General features: G+C 42.3%; 1 protein-coding gene across 2 annotated transcripts; it reads left to right on the top strand.

Moving 5' to 3' along the window:
* The first annotated feature begins 1967 nt into the window (after positions 1-1967).
* On the top strand, positions 1968-13782 carry Tm4sf20 (transmembrane 4 L six family member 20). 2 transcript variants are annotated; one of them, NM_025453.4, is made up of 4 exons: positions 1968-2194; positions 6437-6502; positions 10110-10261; positions 12718-13782. In NM_025453.4, exons 1-4 carry the CDS (start codon positions 2012-2014, stop codon positions 12995-12997), a joined length of 681 nt encoding a protein of 226 aa, NP_079729.1. In that variant the 5' UTR covers positions 1968-2011; the 3' UTR covers positions 12998-13782. The 2 variants fall into 2 exon arrangements, with proteins under 2 accessions (NP_079729.1, NP_001355181.1); NM_001368252.1 differs by lacking the exon at positions 10110-10261.
* Positions 13783-18017: the final 4235 nt, after the last annotated feature.

The following is an 18017-nucleotide window of genomic DNA, read 5'->3' as shown; positions in this document are numbered from 1 at the left end:
GAGCATTATAATGTGTTTATATTTTAGAATCCACCCTCAGCCCACTATGAACGGCCAGTGATAATCTGCAGAAGACTCCCATTAAAGACCTCAGCTGAGTGAAAGCAATGTGAATATATTCTATTATTTTGAAGCACTTGCCTTTCAAGAGATGCATGTATTATATGTCTGCTTACATTGGCTGTATACACCACGTGTTTTAACTTTAAAGTGTTCCCTCCTTCCCCAATGTAATTTATGAATAAAACAATGGAAAATACTGTGTTTCACTGTCTTTGAATTTTTTTTTCAGACTATTGGAACTGATGTTTTGGCAACACAGGTTGCGAACTCCAGGAAAGTTTAAAAATTGAGTTAAAGTTTGACACTGAATATAAGGAAACGAAAGCTACTGAGATTGAGTCAATAGACTCCTGGGTTGTTTTACGTGGGCTAAGGGCTCTCTCCATTTAGTTATTCAGGAGATGGGCTGAAGAAGCTATTGACATGGTCAATGCATGACTTCTTAGATAGTTTAGTTGTTTCCGGTCTATGTGGAAAACAAGGTAGACATAGCCTAGTGCTTGCAAAGCAATGTGGCTTGAAAGTGACATTGTTTTCTTTCCCTCTCTTTCTACTGGTTTGAAGTAGTCACATGGTCTTACTTAGCTGTAAGTGGATAAGTGTGAATAAGTATGGAGATGAATTAATATGAGAGAAAATTCATATATCTTTATATATGTATACCAATATATCAGTGGCTACCTATGCACTATGTGACTCATGATTTTTCAAGACAGCTAAGGCAGCTTTACTACCTATTTATATGCCTTGGATTCTTGCTGGGGTAGTTCAACCAGTCAGGCAGCAGACTGCATGGTTAAGACCTGGCTTGTCATCATGTGAACCCTTTGCATGGGATGGAACTGCAGTGACAGAGGGTTGAGAAGATAGCAGGAGCTGGAGAGTCCTGACTTATCTTACAAATATTACCTGTCCTTCTAGATACAAACATACACATGGTTCAAACTGTTTTCAAACGATCTAATGATGGAACCTAGATACTCTAAAGAGTTTTCTCCAAACATTTGAATAAGACAGCAATAACTGTTTTGTTTGTTATTCATTTCAGTGTCTTTTCAGTTGTCCTCTCTGTAAACAAAGTGGTATTTTCCCCAGAGCCGCCTGCCTTTGAAATCTGGATATGCAGTGACAGGATGGACCTTTATGAGATACACAAAGCAGCACAAACTAAAGGCTTGTTCCTCTGTCTGCTATAGTTGAGGAGGACCATGGCAGACATGGAACCTTCGTCTCCCGTCTAGCCTCTCTGCCATTGCTTTTATCATAGTGTCCATATTTGATCACTTTCCTTCTGGTGCCATTAGTCAAACCTCCCACAGGTTGTAGGTGGGATGTGTACAAAGGATCTACTTTACAAGACTGGGAAAATTAAGGATTAAAAATGCTGCATGTGAGACAATAGCCTGAAATGAAACACTAATATTTAGAGTAATCAGGAATACTTGCAGAGAAGATTGCTTTCCCTAATCTTATACAATGTTCATATTCTTACTGAATAACTCCAAAATAAGGATACTTTATATATAATATCCTTGTATCGTCCAATAATATAAAACTATGAAAAGTAGTTTATTCTAATTGGATATACTTTTTGTCTTCTTAGATTTTTACAAGGCACATCAGTAGAGGAATATTTTAGGAGTTATGCCACACAAGCTTTTTTTTTTTTAAATCAGTTTTTACTTACCTGTATTCATGTGTAAGTTCATCACACAGCAACATTAGATTTTTTTTTCTATCTGTTTCCCTTCATCCTATCATAATATGATTATTGGTTCCCGTCATAATCCTCACAATAACATCCTGCCCTACTGGACTCTGAACTGCTTTCCACAACTCATTTTTCATAAGTGCTAAACTTTAACCAGAACGTTGGGATAAAAGGCCAGGCAGAGAGCTACACGAGCCCAGCCACCCTGAGGAGGTTTCTAACTGAACCAGGAAAACCATGACGTGCTGTGAAGGGTGGACATCCTGCAATGGCTTCAGCCTGCTCATTCTGATCCTGCTAGGAGTGGTTATCAATTGTATACCCCTGGGAATCAGCTTAGTGGAGGCAGACTCGACTTCTCAAAACCCCATCTCCTGCTATGAGTGGTGGTTTCCAGGAATTATAGGAGCAGGTCTGATGGTGAGTAATACCTACATGAACAGACTTGGAGAAGGGTGTCTGATGCCTTTAACTATGACTTTCAGCCTTGCACAGTTAGGAATGTGATTACCATCAATTTATAATGTTACATTGTGAAGAATGATAATTTATGTACAGAAAGCGATGGTCCATCTTAGGGACCTTAAGGCAAAAAGCAGGTTAAGTCGTTACCTATAGCATTTCTTCACAGGTGGGATGATACCTCTGAACTTTATTATTTAACATTAAGGAACTTCAGTTTTTCTTTTTTAAAACATGGTGCTGGCGATGGAACTCGGGGCCTTAACCACTCTGTGGGATATTGTTTAAATCTATTGCCTCTTTTTCTCTGCCCCATCCTGATTTCTAGGTATAGGGAACGTGGCAGCAGTGGGAACTTGCTCTACGGGAATGAGAAGCACCCCTGCGCATGGGTAGCCTTGGAGATGGCATAGTGAGGCTTAGCCTGCTTCTCAAGGGAGCTGGCCTAAGACATAGAGTTCGAAATCCTGGGTCTCTTTTATAAGATGCTTGGCCATGGTCATGGTGTTTTATCACAGCAATAGGGAAGCAACTAAGCCAGTTTCTGACCTCAACAACTTTTGGTTTTGAGTATTACATAGATCCCAGAAAGCTTCAGAGTTCTATAGTCTGATGATGGTGAATGGGTGTTCCTTGTTGAAATCTGATGCAAGGTGGGACAACACAGATTTCATGCGTTCTTAACAGTGAACTATCAGAGTCAGGTTCTCATTGTCTCCTAGAAATTGTGATGCAGCCAGTCTGGGTAGAACACATTTGTAGAATCCAATTTTCAGATCTGGAAGATGCACTCCTAGCAGTGCCCCAGCTGAGACAGGCCATTTAGAAAAACTCAGCTATCTCTAGATATGAATTTGCATTGCTGAAAACACAGGAGAGAATATTTTAAAGCTTTGCTACAAGTAGTAAAGAGCACGAGGTAGTGATGGTACCCATCTACATCTCTTGGGCTTTTTTTTTTTTTTTTTTTTTTTTTTTGAGAAACCAAGGAGCCAGAGACTAAACAGACCAGAAAGGACAGGAGGCATAGAACATTCATTTGTTGACATCTTGCTGGAAAGCCTAGTTTAGCGTACATCCTGCCTAGTTTCCACTCTACAATCATCTGGGCTGCAATTATCACTTGTACTTTATATACCAGAAAACAGAAGGCTGAGAATGTTAGCCAGGTCACACAATGGGTGTGAAACCCAGTGCTAGATTTATCTAATGCCAAAGCTAGTTAAAATACTGTCGTCCTCAATCTCTGCCTCAGGCTCACAGAGGTCAAAGATAAAATCCACAAAGTAAAAGGACCAGGAAGCTGAGTCACACAAAGGCCTACACACCTGGGAAACACTTGAGAGAATCTGGACTCCTTGTCTTGCCTATCTTGCTTCCCTCAATAAATATTAACCAAAGGTCATTAGAGCATCAAACTCATGGAGAAGTCTGATGCTCTCCATACGCAGACCCTCAAGCTGGAGGTTAGCCCGACTAGTAAACAGGTGCTAACAGCAGTGCTCGGAAGGCAAGCATACTTTCATGATCCTTGGCTTCACATAAAAGGATGAATCACATTTTTTTTCCGAGGGGAGTTATGTCCCTTGTGACATCTGTCAACTCACTTCTGCAGACACTTTGTAAAGAAGAATTCACTAAGTGTGTTGAGCATTTGTTTAGTCCTTAAAACTTTTGGCCAGTTGTTACATTTCAAGTTAGCCTCCCTTCAGAAATGGGAATTTTACAGGAAACTGCATATAACACAACCTCAGGGCTCATTACTGATTACTTTATGAAGTCATTTGTTTTATGATTTTATGACCAACCCCAATCAGAGGTGAACCTTTTTATCTTTTGAAACTGTAACCAAGTAAAACATTATGTAGTTAATCTTTAAGATTATCTACTAAGGGGAAGGGGATTGTCAATATAAATGTTACTTGATCAAGCATTAAAAGCATTTTAAAATGTTTGTTGTAAAATATAATCAGAAAGGCTCTTTTACTTTATATAAAGTTAACTATAAGCCTGGTCTTACTCATTCTTTTTATTGATTTTTACCCATTACATAAGGGTACTTTTCCAAAGCCAGTTATTAAAATCTTAGTGGAAAACAAATGGCTGTAAGTCAAACTGATTAGAAGACTGCATGCAAACCCTTTACAAAGCAGAGCTTCTGCACTCATGCTGAGCTATGGCTTTAAGTGTTGTTCTCATGTTCAAGAGGACTCCCCAGAGTTAGGCTTCTATCACAGTTTTTAACTAAGGTTCTTGTGTGCTTCCTTTATGAAAATGTACACTTTCTAGAACTGGAGGAAAGCCTGGGTTCCTGCCAGGAAAACAAACTGTAATTATTTATAAAAAGAAGAGAAGGAAGACTGAATTTCACAAAATCTTATGCATTCAAATATGTTTAGGAATACTCAACCCTACCATTTTAGTGCAAAAGTAGCCATAGATAATATGCAAATGGATTAGGGTTCCAATAAAACTTTATTTATAAAAATGAGGTGACAGGGTGGGGAGTGCATCCTTACCAGTTCTTGTCCTACTTCACTTGTTATATAAGATCAGAAAGCAGTGTCTTCTGGGAACAACCAAAAAAGCTTAGTGTATACATGATGACAAAGATTTCTTTTCCCTTTCCTTCTGGTCTTTCAGCTATGCACAGGGGTAGCTGGACATCCATACGTATGTGTGGCTTCTGAATTGGAAAGGGATCAGTGTTCAGTGTATAAACAAAGCTTAGCAACAACACGAAGTGACATGAAGTCAGCATGCGATTAGATGGGGTGATGTGTGCTGGGAAAGCTGCCTTGTGAGAGACATGAATCTCTTCTAGAAAAACCAGGCAGATGTGGCTTTGGAAGACAACGGGGGAAGGAACAATTAGAGGCAAATTGACATGAGCAAGGGTGCTGGGGTTCCAGGACCCAAGAGTGAGTGGCTTTATGAACTGTAGGTCAATGTGACACAGTGGCTTAGAGACCACATGTCTAGAATGGCTCTGAACTTTCCCTTCTTAGGCAAGTTACACCACCTGTGGTTTGACAGTGGCACAATAGGCCATACACCAATGCTCCATTCAAGGATTGTTACAAGGCTGGCACAGACCAAATCATGTCACGTTCTAACACCTGGTATGTAGTTACAGAGCCTGCTCATGTTAGCAGAGCAGAAGAGTGGGAGAACCATTCCAGGGTACCTAGGATGCACTGCCAAGCACCCATCACAGCTAAAAAGTCGTAAGTGGAAGGAAGCAACTGATATTCTATGTTCAACGATACAAAACTCTTAGTTAAGCGTTCTAGTCATAGCTGATAGATGTCTTTTTAAAAATAGAAAACTAACTCTTAATAATGTGATACCATTTACAGCCCTCCTCAGCAGTACAGAATGCACTATACACCAAGCTTTTGCCTGCCTTTAATCCCAGCACTCAGGAGGCATTAGGCAGACAGATCTCTGTGAGTTTGAGGCCAGCTTGGTCTACACAGTGAGTTCTAGGACAGCCAAGGCCTTATCTTGTTTGTACAAACAAACAAACAAACCAAAGACTCCTACTAAACATCAGAGTAAAGTATGGTCAGTACATATTAGGGATCCAGGAGCAGAGAAGGGCATGGGGGACCAATGGTCATTCTCAAATGTAGGCTTGGGAACTCTGGCAAGCTGATGGTTGTCTGGGATGTCGAATTAAGAGCAATTAACCAGCAGGAGTGGTGGTGAATTGGTCCCTGCCAAAGGCAGGCAAACAAAAACACGAATTTCCTTCTTCCCAGATTGACTTGCTTAATTTACAGGAAATAGATAAGGCTGAAGGAGAGGGAAGGGAGAGAACAGGGGAGGGAAAGGTGGAGGGAGTGGGAGATAGCATTAAAGGTAAATTTGGGTGATAGAACAAATTCTTTTAAGATTCTTTCCAAAACTCATGCACTAATAAGCCACCCTACTCTAAAATCCAGGAGGCTGCAGCCCACAGGGTAAACAGGAACGTGGACAGAAGGCTTCATAGCTGCTATCGACTCTTGCCCTCTCAGTCTTTACGGGTGAAACTGATGTTAAGGTTCACGATACAGCGATGTCAGATTAGATTTCCTCTTTCGTTCTCCTGGGCTCTGAATTCCCCCAACGGGCAATAAATGGAAGGTGGCGATGATTGAGTTTTTATCTGATGAGAAGAGATAATACTCATCTTTCCTGAAACTTCCATTCCAGGCCATCCCAGCAACAACAATGTCCTTGGCAGCAAGAAAAAGAGCGTGCTGCAACAATAAGACTGGGGTGAGTACCGTGCAGCGGGCTTGGAAGTGGAGGGACTGCCTCAGCAGCTCCTGCTGGGCCTCAGGCTTGGGTGACACTGTCGGGGTTGGTTAAACAGTCATGTAAAGAGTGACAAGAGAGCTTCTCTTCTCTCTAGAAGTTTAGCTTTGGAGCTAGCCTTTGATCCTTTCCTCAACCTTTGGTTCATCTAAAGTATAGGAAGTTTTGTTTTTGTTTTGTTTTTGTTTTTGGTTTGTTTTTTTTGAGACAGGGTTTTTCTGTGTAGCCCTGGCTGTGTTGGAGCTCACTCTGTAGACCAGGCTGGCCTTGATCTTAGAGATCTGCTTTCCCCTGCCTCCCAAGTGATGGGATTAAAGGCATATGCCACCATGCCTGGCAGATCTTGTTATTGACCAAAACGCTGATGGTTTAAAACAAAACAAAACAAAACAAAACAAAACAAAACAAATCACTAGAGTAGGATATTGAGTATTTTCTAAACCCAGCAGACGCCTCTGATTTTCCAGTCCTTACACAATGTAAGTCAAGAACTTGACACCGAGGGTCTAATTCTCTAAGGCCGGGATAGACCACTGACAAGCACCCAACCATCATCAATACATGGGACTGAGTTCAGCATAAAGGTTTTAAATCAATGGTTCCCAATCAGATGGGAACACACAGGTTATCTCAGGAGATTTCAAAAACACAAGTGCCTGCCTGCATGGTTCCCAAGATTCTGCATGTACAATCTTCCAAAGCACCGGGTGATTCCAACGTGGGGTGGGGTAAGACCCACTGTCCTAAAGGGAATAAGGAGGTAGGTTGTGGGCTTCCTTTTTAAATCATTACTTTATGTAATGGGTGTTTTGCCTGCATTTGTGTCCATGCCTGTGGAAGTCAGAAGAGGGTGTCGGATTCCACTGAGCTGGAGTTGTGGAGGGTTGTGAGCTGATGCGTGAGTGCTGGGGACTGCATCTGTGTCCTCTGGAAGAACAGCAACTACTCTTAACTGTTGAGCCATTTCTCTAGCCCCAGAAAATAAGTTTGTTCTTAACAGAGCCTGCTTCTGGCATTCTGTTTATTTAGGATTACAATAATCACTTTAGCCACAGTGTTTGTAGTCTTTGTTCCTAGTACTTTGGTTTCTACTGTCAGTCACTTTTGTTCCTAAACTACCATACCTTGGTGCAGTTTGACTTGACCTCACTTCTACGTGATACTCACAGGATCTCAAGACCTCCTGGTTTATTTCTGACTCTCTTAACTGGAAAAGTATCTGAATACTTAAACGTTTCTCAAATCTACTTTCTATTAAAATGTTTTTGAATATACCCTTTCAAGAAAATTGGTCCCTTTTGTCTCCCTTGAGGATACAAGCAGGTGGGAAGAAGCAAGCTATTTGTTATTTTTCAATGATGTTGTCTCTCTGTGCATATATGCATGTGAGTGCAGTGCCCAGGGATGCCAGAAGAGGGCACTGGACCCCCTGGAGCTGGAGTTACAGGATGTGGAACTGTGGATGCTAGGAACTAAATTTGGGTCCTCTGAAGAGCAGCATATACCCTTAACCACTGAGCTGTCTTTCCAATCCTTAACAGAGGAACTTTTCATGTAGATCCTGGCTTTAAATTAGGTTGTTTTGCTCACACCAGTTTTGAAAATAATTTGTGCATGCTTCAGCAAAATCATGGGTTGTTCAAAGCTGAGGGTCTTCCAGGGCTGCTGTGGAGAGGGGGTGGGGCACAGAGGCACTCTATATTATCTATGCCGTTAGCAATAGTTCTAGTCATTTAAATAGTGACTGCCTGCCTATATCAATGTCATAAAACCCCCTTACAATAGCTTTTCATTTGCTGGCAACCAGGTGTTCAGGTTACAGTTGGTGCCTTCTGGGTCAAGATAAGGCCAAGGTGGCATAAAATTCTCCTCCCTTCTCAGCAGGGCAGGAAGGGGGCAGCAGGGCCTTCCCGGTTTCATCCTTTCTTCCTTCCCCTTTTCTTTGTTTCCCAACATGGTAAGATTTTGCTCAACCACTTGAATGACTGGTCACTCAGGAAGTAACAGGTCCGGGGTAACAGCGGCTCTTCTTGATGAGAAAATTCGGTAACTTGTATAAATCACAGTAGTGCTGGAGAACCAGGATTGACAGCTGATCCTAGCTCCCATTTCTGTGTGCTTCCAGCTGAGGACACTAAGTGACAAGAATGGGAGCATGAGTATTTCCGAGATGAGTTTCCCAACAAGCTGTCAACCTTCCTTCCCCTTTCTCTCCGAAATGAGAATACCAGTAGATCTCTTTTAGGGTTGTTCGAAGGATTACATGAGATGCCACACATGAGGTCACAATCCTCTAAGGAGCTAATAAGGGAAGAAAAATGCTTTCCTATTTTCACTTTTGATTTTGAAATAATCATAATCACTAACAGCTTTGTAAAACACGGAAATTATTCTTGGGGGGGGGCACATTCAACCTTTTTGTTTTCTATGCCAAATTTCACAGAGTTTGTGTGACTAGGGTTCAGACAAGGCACACCCTTTCCCTCCATCATGGTCTTCTCAACTCTGGGCATATTTAGACCCTCCACCCGTATTCCAAATGGACTGTGGCACTGTTGAGATAGCTTTTAGTTGTCATTCTGGACTGGGAGAATATAAAGTGATCCTTGCATCTGATGGGCAGAGACCAAGGTTGCTGACACATCCCACTCTGCCTTGGAAGGGCCCAATAGCAACAAGTCCCTCCAGTGGGCCCAGCTGAGTTAAGCTCTCAACTCTGCTGCTTACTGATTACTTCAGGATGCTGGCCACTGTCCGCATACAACATCAGCCAAAAATGCGAAAGAGTTGGAAGCCAAGAGCCCAGAAATAAAAATTTAGGCAGACAAGGTCTAATAGAGGTTCAATGTAGGTAGAACCATATACCATAGGAAGAGGGAACCAGGTTTCAGTGGCCAGGAGGAATTCGTAAACCCAGGAATACACAAGTTGAGAATTTTCAGAGACATTAACAAGTGTAATTATCTTTTGGCAACTGTAATTCAACAGTGAACTTTGATCTCCGCCTCTTTAAAAAAATCCACACCTAATTAAACTGCACTTTCATGTCTCAGGACCACACAGGGCAAGGGAGATGGCTAAGTCAGTAAAGTGTCTGTCATACAAGCATTCGGATCTGAGTTTGGATCCCTAGGGCTCACATAAAAGCTGGGTCAGGTGGCACCTGCCTAAAAGGCTAGTGTTAGAGGTGCATCAAGGTAGATGCCGGAGCTCAGGGGCCAGCCAGCTTAGGGAAATGGTTCACTCAGTTCCAGGCCCAGTGACAGACAATGTCTCAAAGATAAGTTGGAGAATGAAAAGCGCTATGGGGAGACACTCCACATCAACCTCTGGTTTACACCCCTCATACACACGAACACACATGCACATACAGAATACACTCACACACACATGTACAAATACCATGCATGTATATACATCAACAAATAAGGGGGAAAAAGATCTAGGAGCACAGACTGACTGGAGAACTGCAGTCAGTAACTAAGACTGCTAAGTGCTACACACTGCTGCTGCTGGAAAACTTGAAACATACAATGACGCGTGCAAACGTTGCTGCTTTGTTTTCCAGATGTTTCTTTCATCACTCTTCAGTGTGATCACAGTTGTTGGTGCTGTGTATTGCATGTTGGTATCACTCCAGGCTCTCTTGGAAGGACCTCTAATTTGTAATACTCAGGCCAACAGTACTGTCACTTGTGAATTTTCATTGAAAAACTTAAGGTGAGTTGAGTTTTGTCACACAGTCTCCCATAGCTGTGGCTAACTGTGGTGTATAATGCTAAGCTTTTCTCCGTTCTGACTACTGGGACAAACATTCGTAGGGACTTGGTGAGCTGATACCAATATCTAATGTCTCACCAAGAAGTGGTGGGGCTGCTTCAGGTATGGTCTCATCTAAATGGTCTAGTTGATCTCAGGTGGCTTATACATGCCTGGTAAACATTCATGGATATATGCCTATGCCTCTTTAAAAGTTCTGGGAATATATACTTAATTTAAACCCTTGGGGTACAGTAGTGGGTGAGGGGAACATTTACTTTCTACAAATCTGCATTATTTTTGTTTAAATTTTAAGCAAAGGAGTGTTTTGCCTGCATGCAAGTGCACCACTCATGTGCAGTATCCAAGGAAGCCAGAAGAGGGCACTGTACCCATGGGACTAGAGTTATGAATAGTTTATGAGCCACCATGTAAATGCTGGGATCTGGACCCAGGTCCTCTGCAAGAGCAATAACAGCTCTTTTAACTGCTGAGCTACTTCTCTAGGCCCTTATTTTTTATCATGTGTGTGTGTGTGTGTGTGTCTCGAGTGTGTTTGTACTGTGAATGTAGAGTCCATTGAGGCCACAGGTGATGGATCCCTGTACAACTGGGGTCAAAGGCAGTTGTGAGCTGCTCCTAGTGGGTGTTAAGAACTGAACTTGGGTCCTCTGGAATAAAAGTATGTTCTCGGGACAGATGAACCTTCTGATCATCTGATATGAACCTATCCTATCAGTTATAAACCATAGATGGCTTACATTTTTTGTGTATGGTGTTCCTGTCTTTGTAATGTTTGCTGGTGCTGTGTGGATAGGCATGCATGTGTGCCAACATATAAGGAGGTGTCCTCCTCAATTTCTCTCCTTTATTTACTGAATTAGGAGCCTGACAATTCAGCTAACCGGCTAGGTTCAGGAATCCCCTTGTTTCTGCCCCATCTGATCCCCCTGTCCTGGGCTTCCAGGTGGCCACCCTGTCTCCTTCCTGCCCTCCCCCCCCCCCCAAGACAGGGTTTTTTTTTTTCTGTGTAGCCCTGACTGTCCTTAAACTCAGAAATCTGCCTGCCTCTGCCTCCCAAGTGTTGGGCTTAAAGGCATGCGTCACCACTGCTGGACTGTCTCCTTGGTTTTTATAAGGGTGCTGGGGATCTAAAGTCTGGCCCTCCCACTTTCATGGCAAGTGCTTTGTTCATGGAGGCACCACTCCACCCTTTGTACTTTCGAAATATCAATCAATCAATCAATCAATCAATCAATCAATCAATCAATCAATCGAAAGAGCAGCTAGTAGATTCATGTGGTCATGCTATATACTTATAGACAGCGATAAAAATATTTAAGCCATGCATTGGAAGTTACATACAAATGGTCCATTGAGAAAATTCTATGCCTGAATTTAGGCATACTTTTCAAAAACAGGAAGACCAATCTAATTTACTAGCTATCTTTAATTAGCCACTTAGTTTCGGAAAGCTACCAGATTTAACTTTTTTATTAAAAAAACTGTTTTCTCCTCCATTACCTACAGTAAAAAAAAAGGTCTTTCAAAATGTGCATGGTAGTTATTATTGTGGACTAAACAAAACCCAAAGAAATTCCTTTAATAGTAAGGAAAATTTGAACTCCCAGCCACAGTTACTGCACACATTTCACCCTCAAGGAAGCACCAGAGCTCACTGACGTAGTGGGCAGCAGGCGAAGCTTCGAGGGCAGCAGCACTGACATCCCCTCCTAGTCTAGTTGGGGAGGCCAAGGCAGCAGGGTCATTAATCCTGTGGTCTCAAGGAAACCAATAGGCTCATAGGCCATGTGCTGCAAATACTGTTATTCTCTCAGGTCCAAAGTCAGTTATTGGGATCTAGAAATGTGTTCTTCCTAAGAGTATTCCATTTTATTGGTATCCCCCCCCCCCCAAATCATCTTGAGATAGATGTGTTAGGACTAAAAGCTTCTTATTTTATGCTACAGGCATGCATCATTTTAATCATGTATTTGAAATGTTGTGAGTAAAAACTATCCACCTGGCCAAAGAGCAGATCTATGTTAGAAACTGCTCCTCCCCCCCATCTCTCTCTCTCTCTCTCTCTGTGTGTGTGTGTGTGAACTCATCTGCTTTCCTACCTTTGGCAAGTAGAAAGGCTACACAAACAGGTTCACACCTCTGAGGCTTTTGATATTTATTTCCATCCTGACATGAGAGAGCATCAGTTTATCTTAAGATCAGCTGTCCTATGGAGAATGACACAATGTGTTCAAATAGGGTTTTAAGCATTAGTGCTGTGCAAATGTGCTCAGCAAACCAGATCTTAGCTATGGTTTCTGTGTACAATCTTTAAGAATGTACATTGGGTTTTACTATACTGGGGCTCTTACTGTCTTAGTAGGCACATTTAACCCTTTTCTTTTTCCCTCCAGTAAATTTGATCCTGAATCCTTCAATCTGCTGTGGTTCTTCAATGGCACTTGTGTTTCTCCTACTGATTTTAAAAACCCCACCATCAATAACATGGTCAGTAACTGGAAAATACCCAACTCCAACTCTGAAGAAGACAGACACAGGATTTTCCACTTCTCAGTATTTATGAGTCTCCTGCTTGTTGGAATCCTGGAGCTCCTGTTTGGGCTCAGTCAGATACTCATTGGTTTCCTTGGCTGTCTGTGTGGCGTCTCTCAGCGACGGAGTCAAATTGTATAAAGGGCAATAAACTAGAATATCAGTACTTTGAATAATTTGAAAATTGCATTTAAAATATATACTTTTGTAAGTTCAATAATGAAGCATCTTCTAGAACACAGAGTCATTTTAGTGCAAACAGATGTTTTTAGAATCATCTCTGAAGCAACTTTCAAAAAAAAAATTAACCTATCAAGCTGGGCAGGGCTGGTACAGGCCTTCGATCCCAGCACTCAGGAGCAGAGGCTGGAGGATTCAGAGTTTGAGGCCTGCCTAGTTTACAAATGCCAAGACAGCCAGGACTATACAGAGAAGCTAAAGCAGAGGACTGGCATGAACTCGCACTAGCGCGTCCTGTATGTGCAGTGCACCTCCACTCCGGGGGGAGAAGTTACCAGTGGGTGACACAGGGGAGAAGCATAGGAAAGCTTTTAGGTTTCTTTTTTCCTATGTATGCCAAAAGAACAATTGTCCACCTCATGGTTACAGAAGTATGTGTCTTAGTTTTAAGAAATATATATTATGTGTTTTGGGAGGAAGACCATGTTTTAAAAATACTTTACCCTCAAAGCCAAAGTGATGGAAAAATGCTGTGTTTAACTGACAGGCACATGGCAATTCATCATACTCTATTTTTTTATGTTTGTATCTCTTCATGATATCTGCTAAGACTTTGGGGAAAAAAAATCAGCCTTTTAGAAGCTGGTTTTTATGTATGCTGATCTTTAAAAGATAGGTAACAAAATGTATTTATTGTATTAAAATGTTATGAAATAGAAAAAACTAAAAATCTACAATTTTCTGAATGTTCTCTCTCCTACAATTGATTTCAATCTCCATTTTATGGGGTGTCTTAGTCAGGGTTTCTATTCCTGCACAAAGCATCATGACGAAGAAGCAAGTTGGGGAGGAAAGGGTTTATTCGGCTTACACTTCCATACTGCTGTTCATCACCAAGGAAGTCAGGACTGGAACTCAAGCAGGTCAGGAAGCAGGAGCTGATGCAGAGACCATGGAGGGATGTTACTTACTGGCTTGCTTTCCCTGGCTTGCTCAGCTTGCTTTCTTATAGAACCCAAGGCGGTATACCAGCCCAGGGATGGTCCCACCCACAAGGGGCCTCCTCACTTGATCACTAATTGAGAAAATGCCTTACAGCTGGATCTCTGGAGGCATTTCCTCAAGGCAGGCTCTGTGTCAAGTTGACACACAAAACCAGCCAGTACGTGGGGCTTATGATTTGAAAGTGGGCTGGAGAGATGGCTCACTGGTTAAGCACTTGCTGTTCCTGCAGAGAACTGGACTTTGGTTCCCAGCACCCACACTAGCATCTCACAGCAGCCTGTAACTCCAGCTTCCAGGGAGCCAGTCCCTTCTTCTAGACTGCAGGGCAACTGTGCACACACAAATACGAAATAAACAAATCTTAGAAAGTGTGTTTTTTTGTTTTTTTCTTTAAGTGAACTGGACAGATGGTTCGGCATTTAAGAGCACTTGCTGTTCTTGCAGAGTTCCCGGCATCTACATGGTGGCTTGGTGGCTTGCAACTGTAACCTGAATCCCAGGGGATCCAGAACCCTATTCTGGCCTCTTTGAGCACTAGGCTCACTCACATGGCGGGACAAACAGACAAATACATAACATAAAAATAAATCTTAAAAACAAAACAAAACAACAACACAGTCATGATGGTAACTACACCACCAATTATAACTGACCAAGTAAATGAGTACATTAAGAACTTGCAAGTCTCTTTCTAGCCCAAACTGCACGAAGACATTTTCCCTAAACCACCCCTCCCCACACACCCACCAACACTTAAGGCTTATCTTTAGGATCTATTTAATAGTCTACATACAAGAGCACAACTCAGAGAACACTCACCAGAACAATACATTTCTCCTCAAACATGAAGGTCCTTCTGTCTGTCCTTCTGCGTGTCCATCCGTCCATCCATCCATCACAGACTGTAAAGATCAGGGACCGTCCCCTCCCACTCATCAGCCTTTCTCCACTTCTGCTCCTTAGTAAGAGCTCTCCCCCACCCTCATCAGATACGCCAACCTGCCTTACCTCTGGCTGAGCCGTTTTCGTCCCTAAGTATGTCGTGGCTCTTAAAGAATTTGACACTGACTTTGTCAAGCCATCTACTGTTGAGTAGGATTCCTTTTGCACTCTTGTCTGAGTTTCTCTTTCTGTTGCTGTGAGGAAAGTATCTTGACAAACGCTCCTTTAAGAAGAAAGGGTTACTGTGGCACACAGTAGCTTCCAGCTCAAGAGCCAGCCCATCACTGCGGAGATCAAGGCAGCAGGAGCTGGTGCTGGTGCAGCAGCTGCTCACACTGCATCCATCTGCAAGAAGCAGGTGGATGAATGCCCCTGCTCAGCCCCTTCTCCCACTTTATACAATCCAGGGCACCATGCTGAAGGCTGGGGGTGGAGGATGGTTCCTGCCCACAATTAGGAAAAGTTTTCCCACAATCACTTAACACAACCAAGATAATCCCCCACAGGCCCATCTCCCAAGTGGTTCTAGCTTCAGTCAAGCTGATAATTAACATTAATCACCATGACTCTGGTGTTAGTATTCCACAGGCCCATCTCTCAAGTGGTTCTGGCTTTGGTCAAGGTCAAGCTCATAAACACTGTCATGACTCTTCTCTGTAGAATGTAGCAAAACACTGTTAGCATTTTTCCTTCTTTTTAATTTAGTATGTATGTGTGTTTTGCCTGGGTGTGCCTGTGCACTGTGTGCATGCACTGCCAGAGAAGGCCATCAGCCTCCCAGGACTAAGACTACAGATGGTTGTGAGCCATCATGTGGGAGCTGGGAAATGAGCCTGGGTCTTCAAGCAGAGCGGCCATGCTCTTAACTAGTGAGCCATCTCTCCATTCCTGGTGCTAGCATTTCCTTCTGTGATTCTTACGCTGCTACATGGCACTGTCCTACACCAGAGCAGAAGCTCCGTGGGTGCCAAGGCACATGCATTTTACTTTCTCCTGGTGTAACCAGTGCATAGCACAGTACCTCATGCAGGAAGGGCCAAGGTATTGGTCTGCTGAATAAATGCTACCTTCAGCACTCAGACATGAGTGGCAACAATGCTTACTAAATTAATATGAAACTGCTAAAAGACATGAAATAGAAACAAGTTTAAAAAAAAAAAAGAATGCCAGCTCACTGTACTTGACTGAACAAATAAGAGAGCTAGCTAGCTAGGGATATCTGGGATAGATAGAACTTAAGACTTTTCTCATCGCCCTGGAAAGAGGTGACATTGTCCAGGTCTCTGCTCAGTCAGAAAAAAGGAGACCTAAGTTTCAAAAAGAAACAGCCTTTGACAGTACCACCACTGGTGCAAACAGACGGCAGATTATTTCTATGCTCTTTAGTCTTTAGGAGACTGCAGGCCACCTGAAGTTATCCTCTTTTGAGGGCATGCAACCTTTGATCTGGTATCCAAAGTAGCAAATGCTCGTCTGTATACACGCAATTGATGCACCAGGTCCCACCTAACACTAAAACACTACAAGGAGTCATTTGCAAAATCCGATGTTTCTCTCTTCCTCCCCACCCCACCCCTTTGGCCTTTTTTTTTTTTTTTCAGGACAGGGTTTCTCTATGTAGCCTTCGCTGTCCTAGAACTCACTCTGTAGACCAGGCTAACCTCTCAAACTCAGAGGATCTGCTTGCCTCTGCCTCCCAAGTGCTGGGATTAAAGGTGTGCATCACTCCAGCCTGACTTCCAATGTTTCTTCACTCTCACTCCTATCTCCAAGACCAATATCATTTTAGCACGCATCTGGACAGCTTCTGCCGTCTAGAACGCATCTCTCACATGCATCTGAAGCTTCTTTCCCTCAGGGAAACGTTTCATAATCCTCAGTCTTTAAGAGTTTTTACACTTACACACTTACTTGTGTGTTTATCATGTGTGTGGTTGTGCGTGTACCACCACAGTGCTTGTGGAAGTCAGAAGACAACTTCTGGGAGTTAGTTCTCTCCTTCAAACCCCAGTCCCAGGGCCTGATAATAGCACCTTTACCTGGTAGGTCATCTTACAACTCGCAGTCCTCATTAGTGTGCTTCATTCTCTCCCACACCACTGCCCTTAATCTGTCAATTCCTTAGGAACAGAAAATGCGTCTAAAATATTTCCAGAACTAGAAAGACAAATGTCAGAATTCTGGAAGTAGTGTGGTAAAATCTGCTGTTCTTAGTTCTTTGATGCTCGTTAGCCCTAATGCTATCTTTCTGATCCTCCAGGACCCAGATTTGCTGTTGTTGTTGTTCTTTGTTTAATGAAAAATCTGTGTCTGTTCAAGTACCTACAAAATATTTCTTGATTATCCTGATTAGGATTGAATTTGTTAATACTCATTCCCATGTCCGGCCCCCACACCTGTGCCTAATCAATATAGGACATTCTATCTAAGAATATTCAAGTCTTTGTATAACACTCATTAGGGAAAATAACAGCTTCTGTACTAACCTCTTAGGAGTTCCTTTTATTTCCACCCTTTTTATGAAATCTTTTCTATGCCTGCTCAGCAAAAGAAGTTATACATTTAATTTATCAAAGTCACATACTCAAAGTACAAGAAGGAACCCTCCCCCTGGATTAATGGAGACTCAAGAACAGTAATGTGAAATCTACTAAGCCTTGGAACTTTCCTCACCCTCTTAGTAAAAAGGAAACTGATGATGTGCAAAGAATATTGTAGCTGAAGTCTAACTGTTCTTGAAAAAAATACACTTTTGAATACTAAAGGCTCGATATTAGCAAGGAAGTATTACAATAGAAAAAAGGTACATAGGCTTATAAAGGTTTTGTTTTTGCTTTTTTAAAAATAAACCTGAATCATTCTCATAGATACAATAAATGAGCAAACCATTTACAGTGCTAGCAAGCCCTGTGCTGGGGTGGAGATCTGAGAAACCCAGGTGGCTCTTGTGACCCACAAGTCACTAATTCACTACTTGCCCCTGGGACAGGAGACTTGGATAAGATATTCAGTCCACAGCCCCATAGGATGAAAT

The sequence above is a fragment of the Mus musculus genome, chromosome 1 (assembly GCF_000001635.26).
Source record: "Mus musculus strain C57BL/6J chromosome 1, GRCm38.p6 C57BL/6J".
NCBI lineage: Eukaryota > Metazoa > Chordata > Mammalia > Rodentia > Muridae > Mus > Mus musculus.
This window is presented reverse-complemented; position numbering and strand designations above follow the sequence as displayed.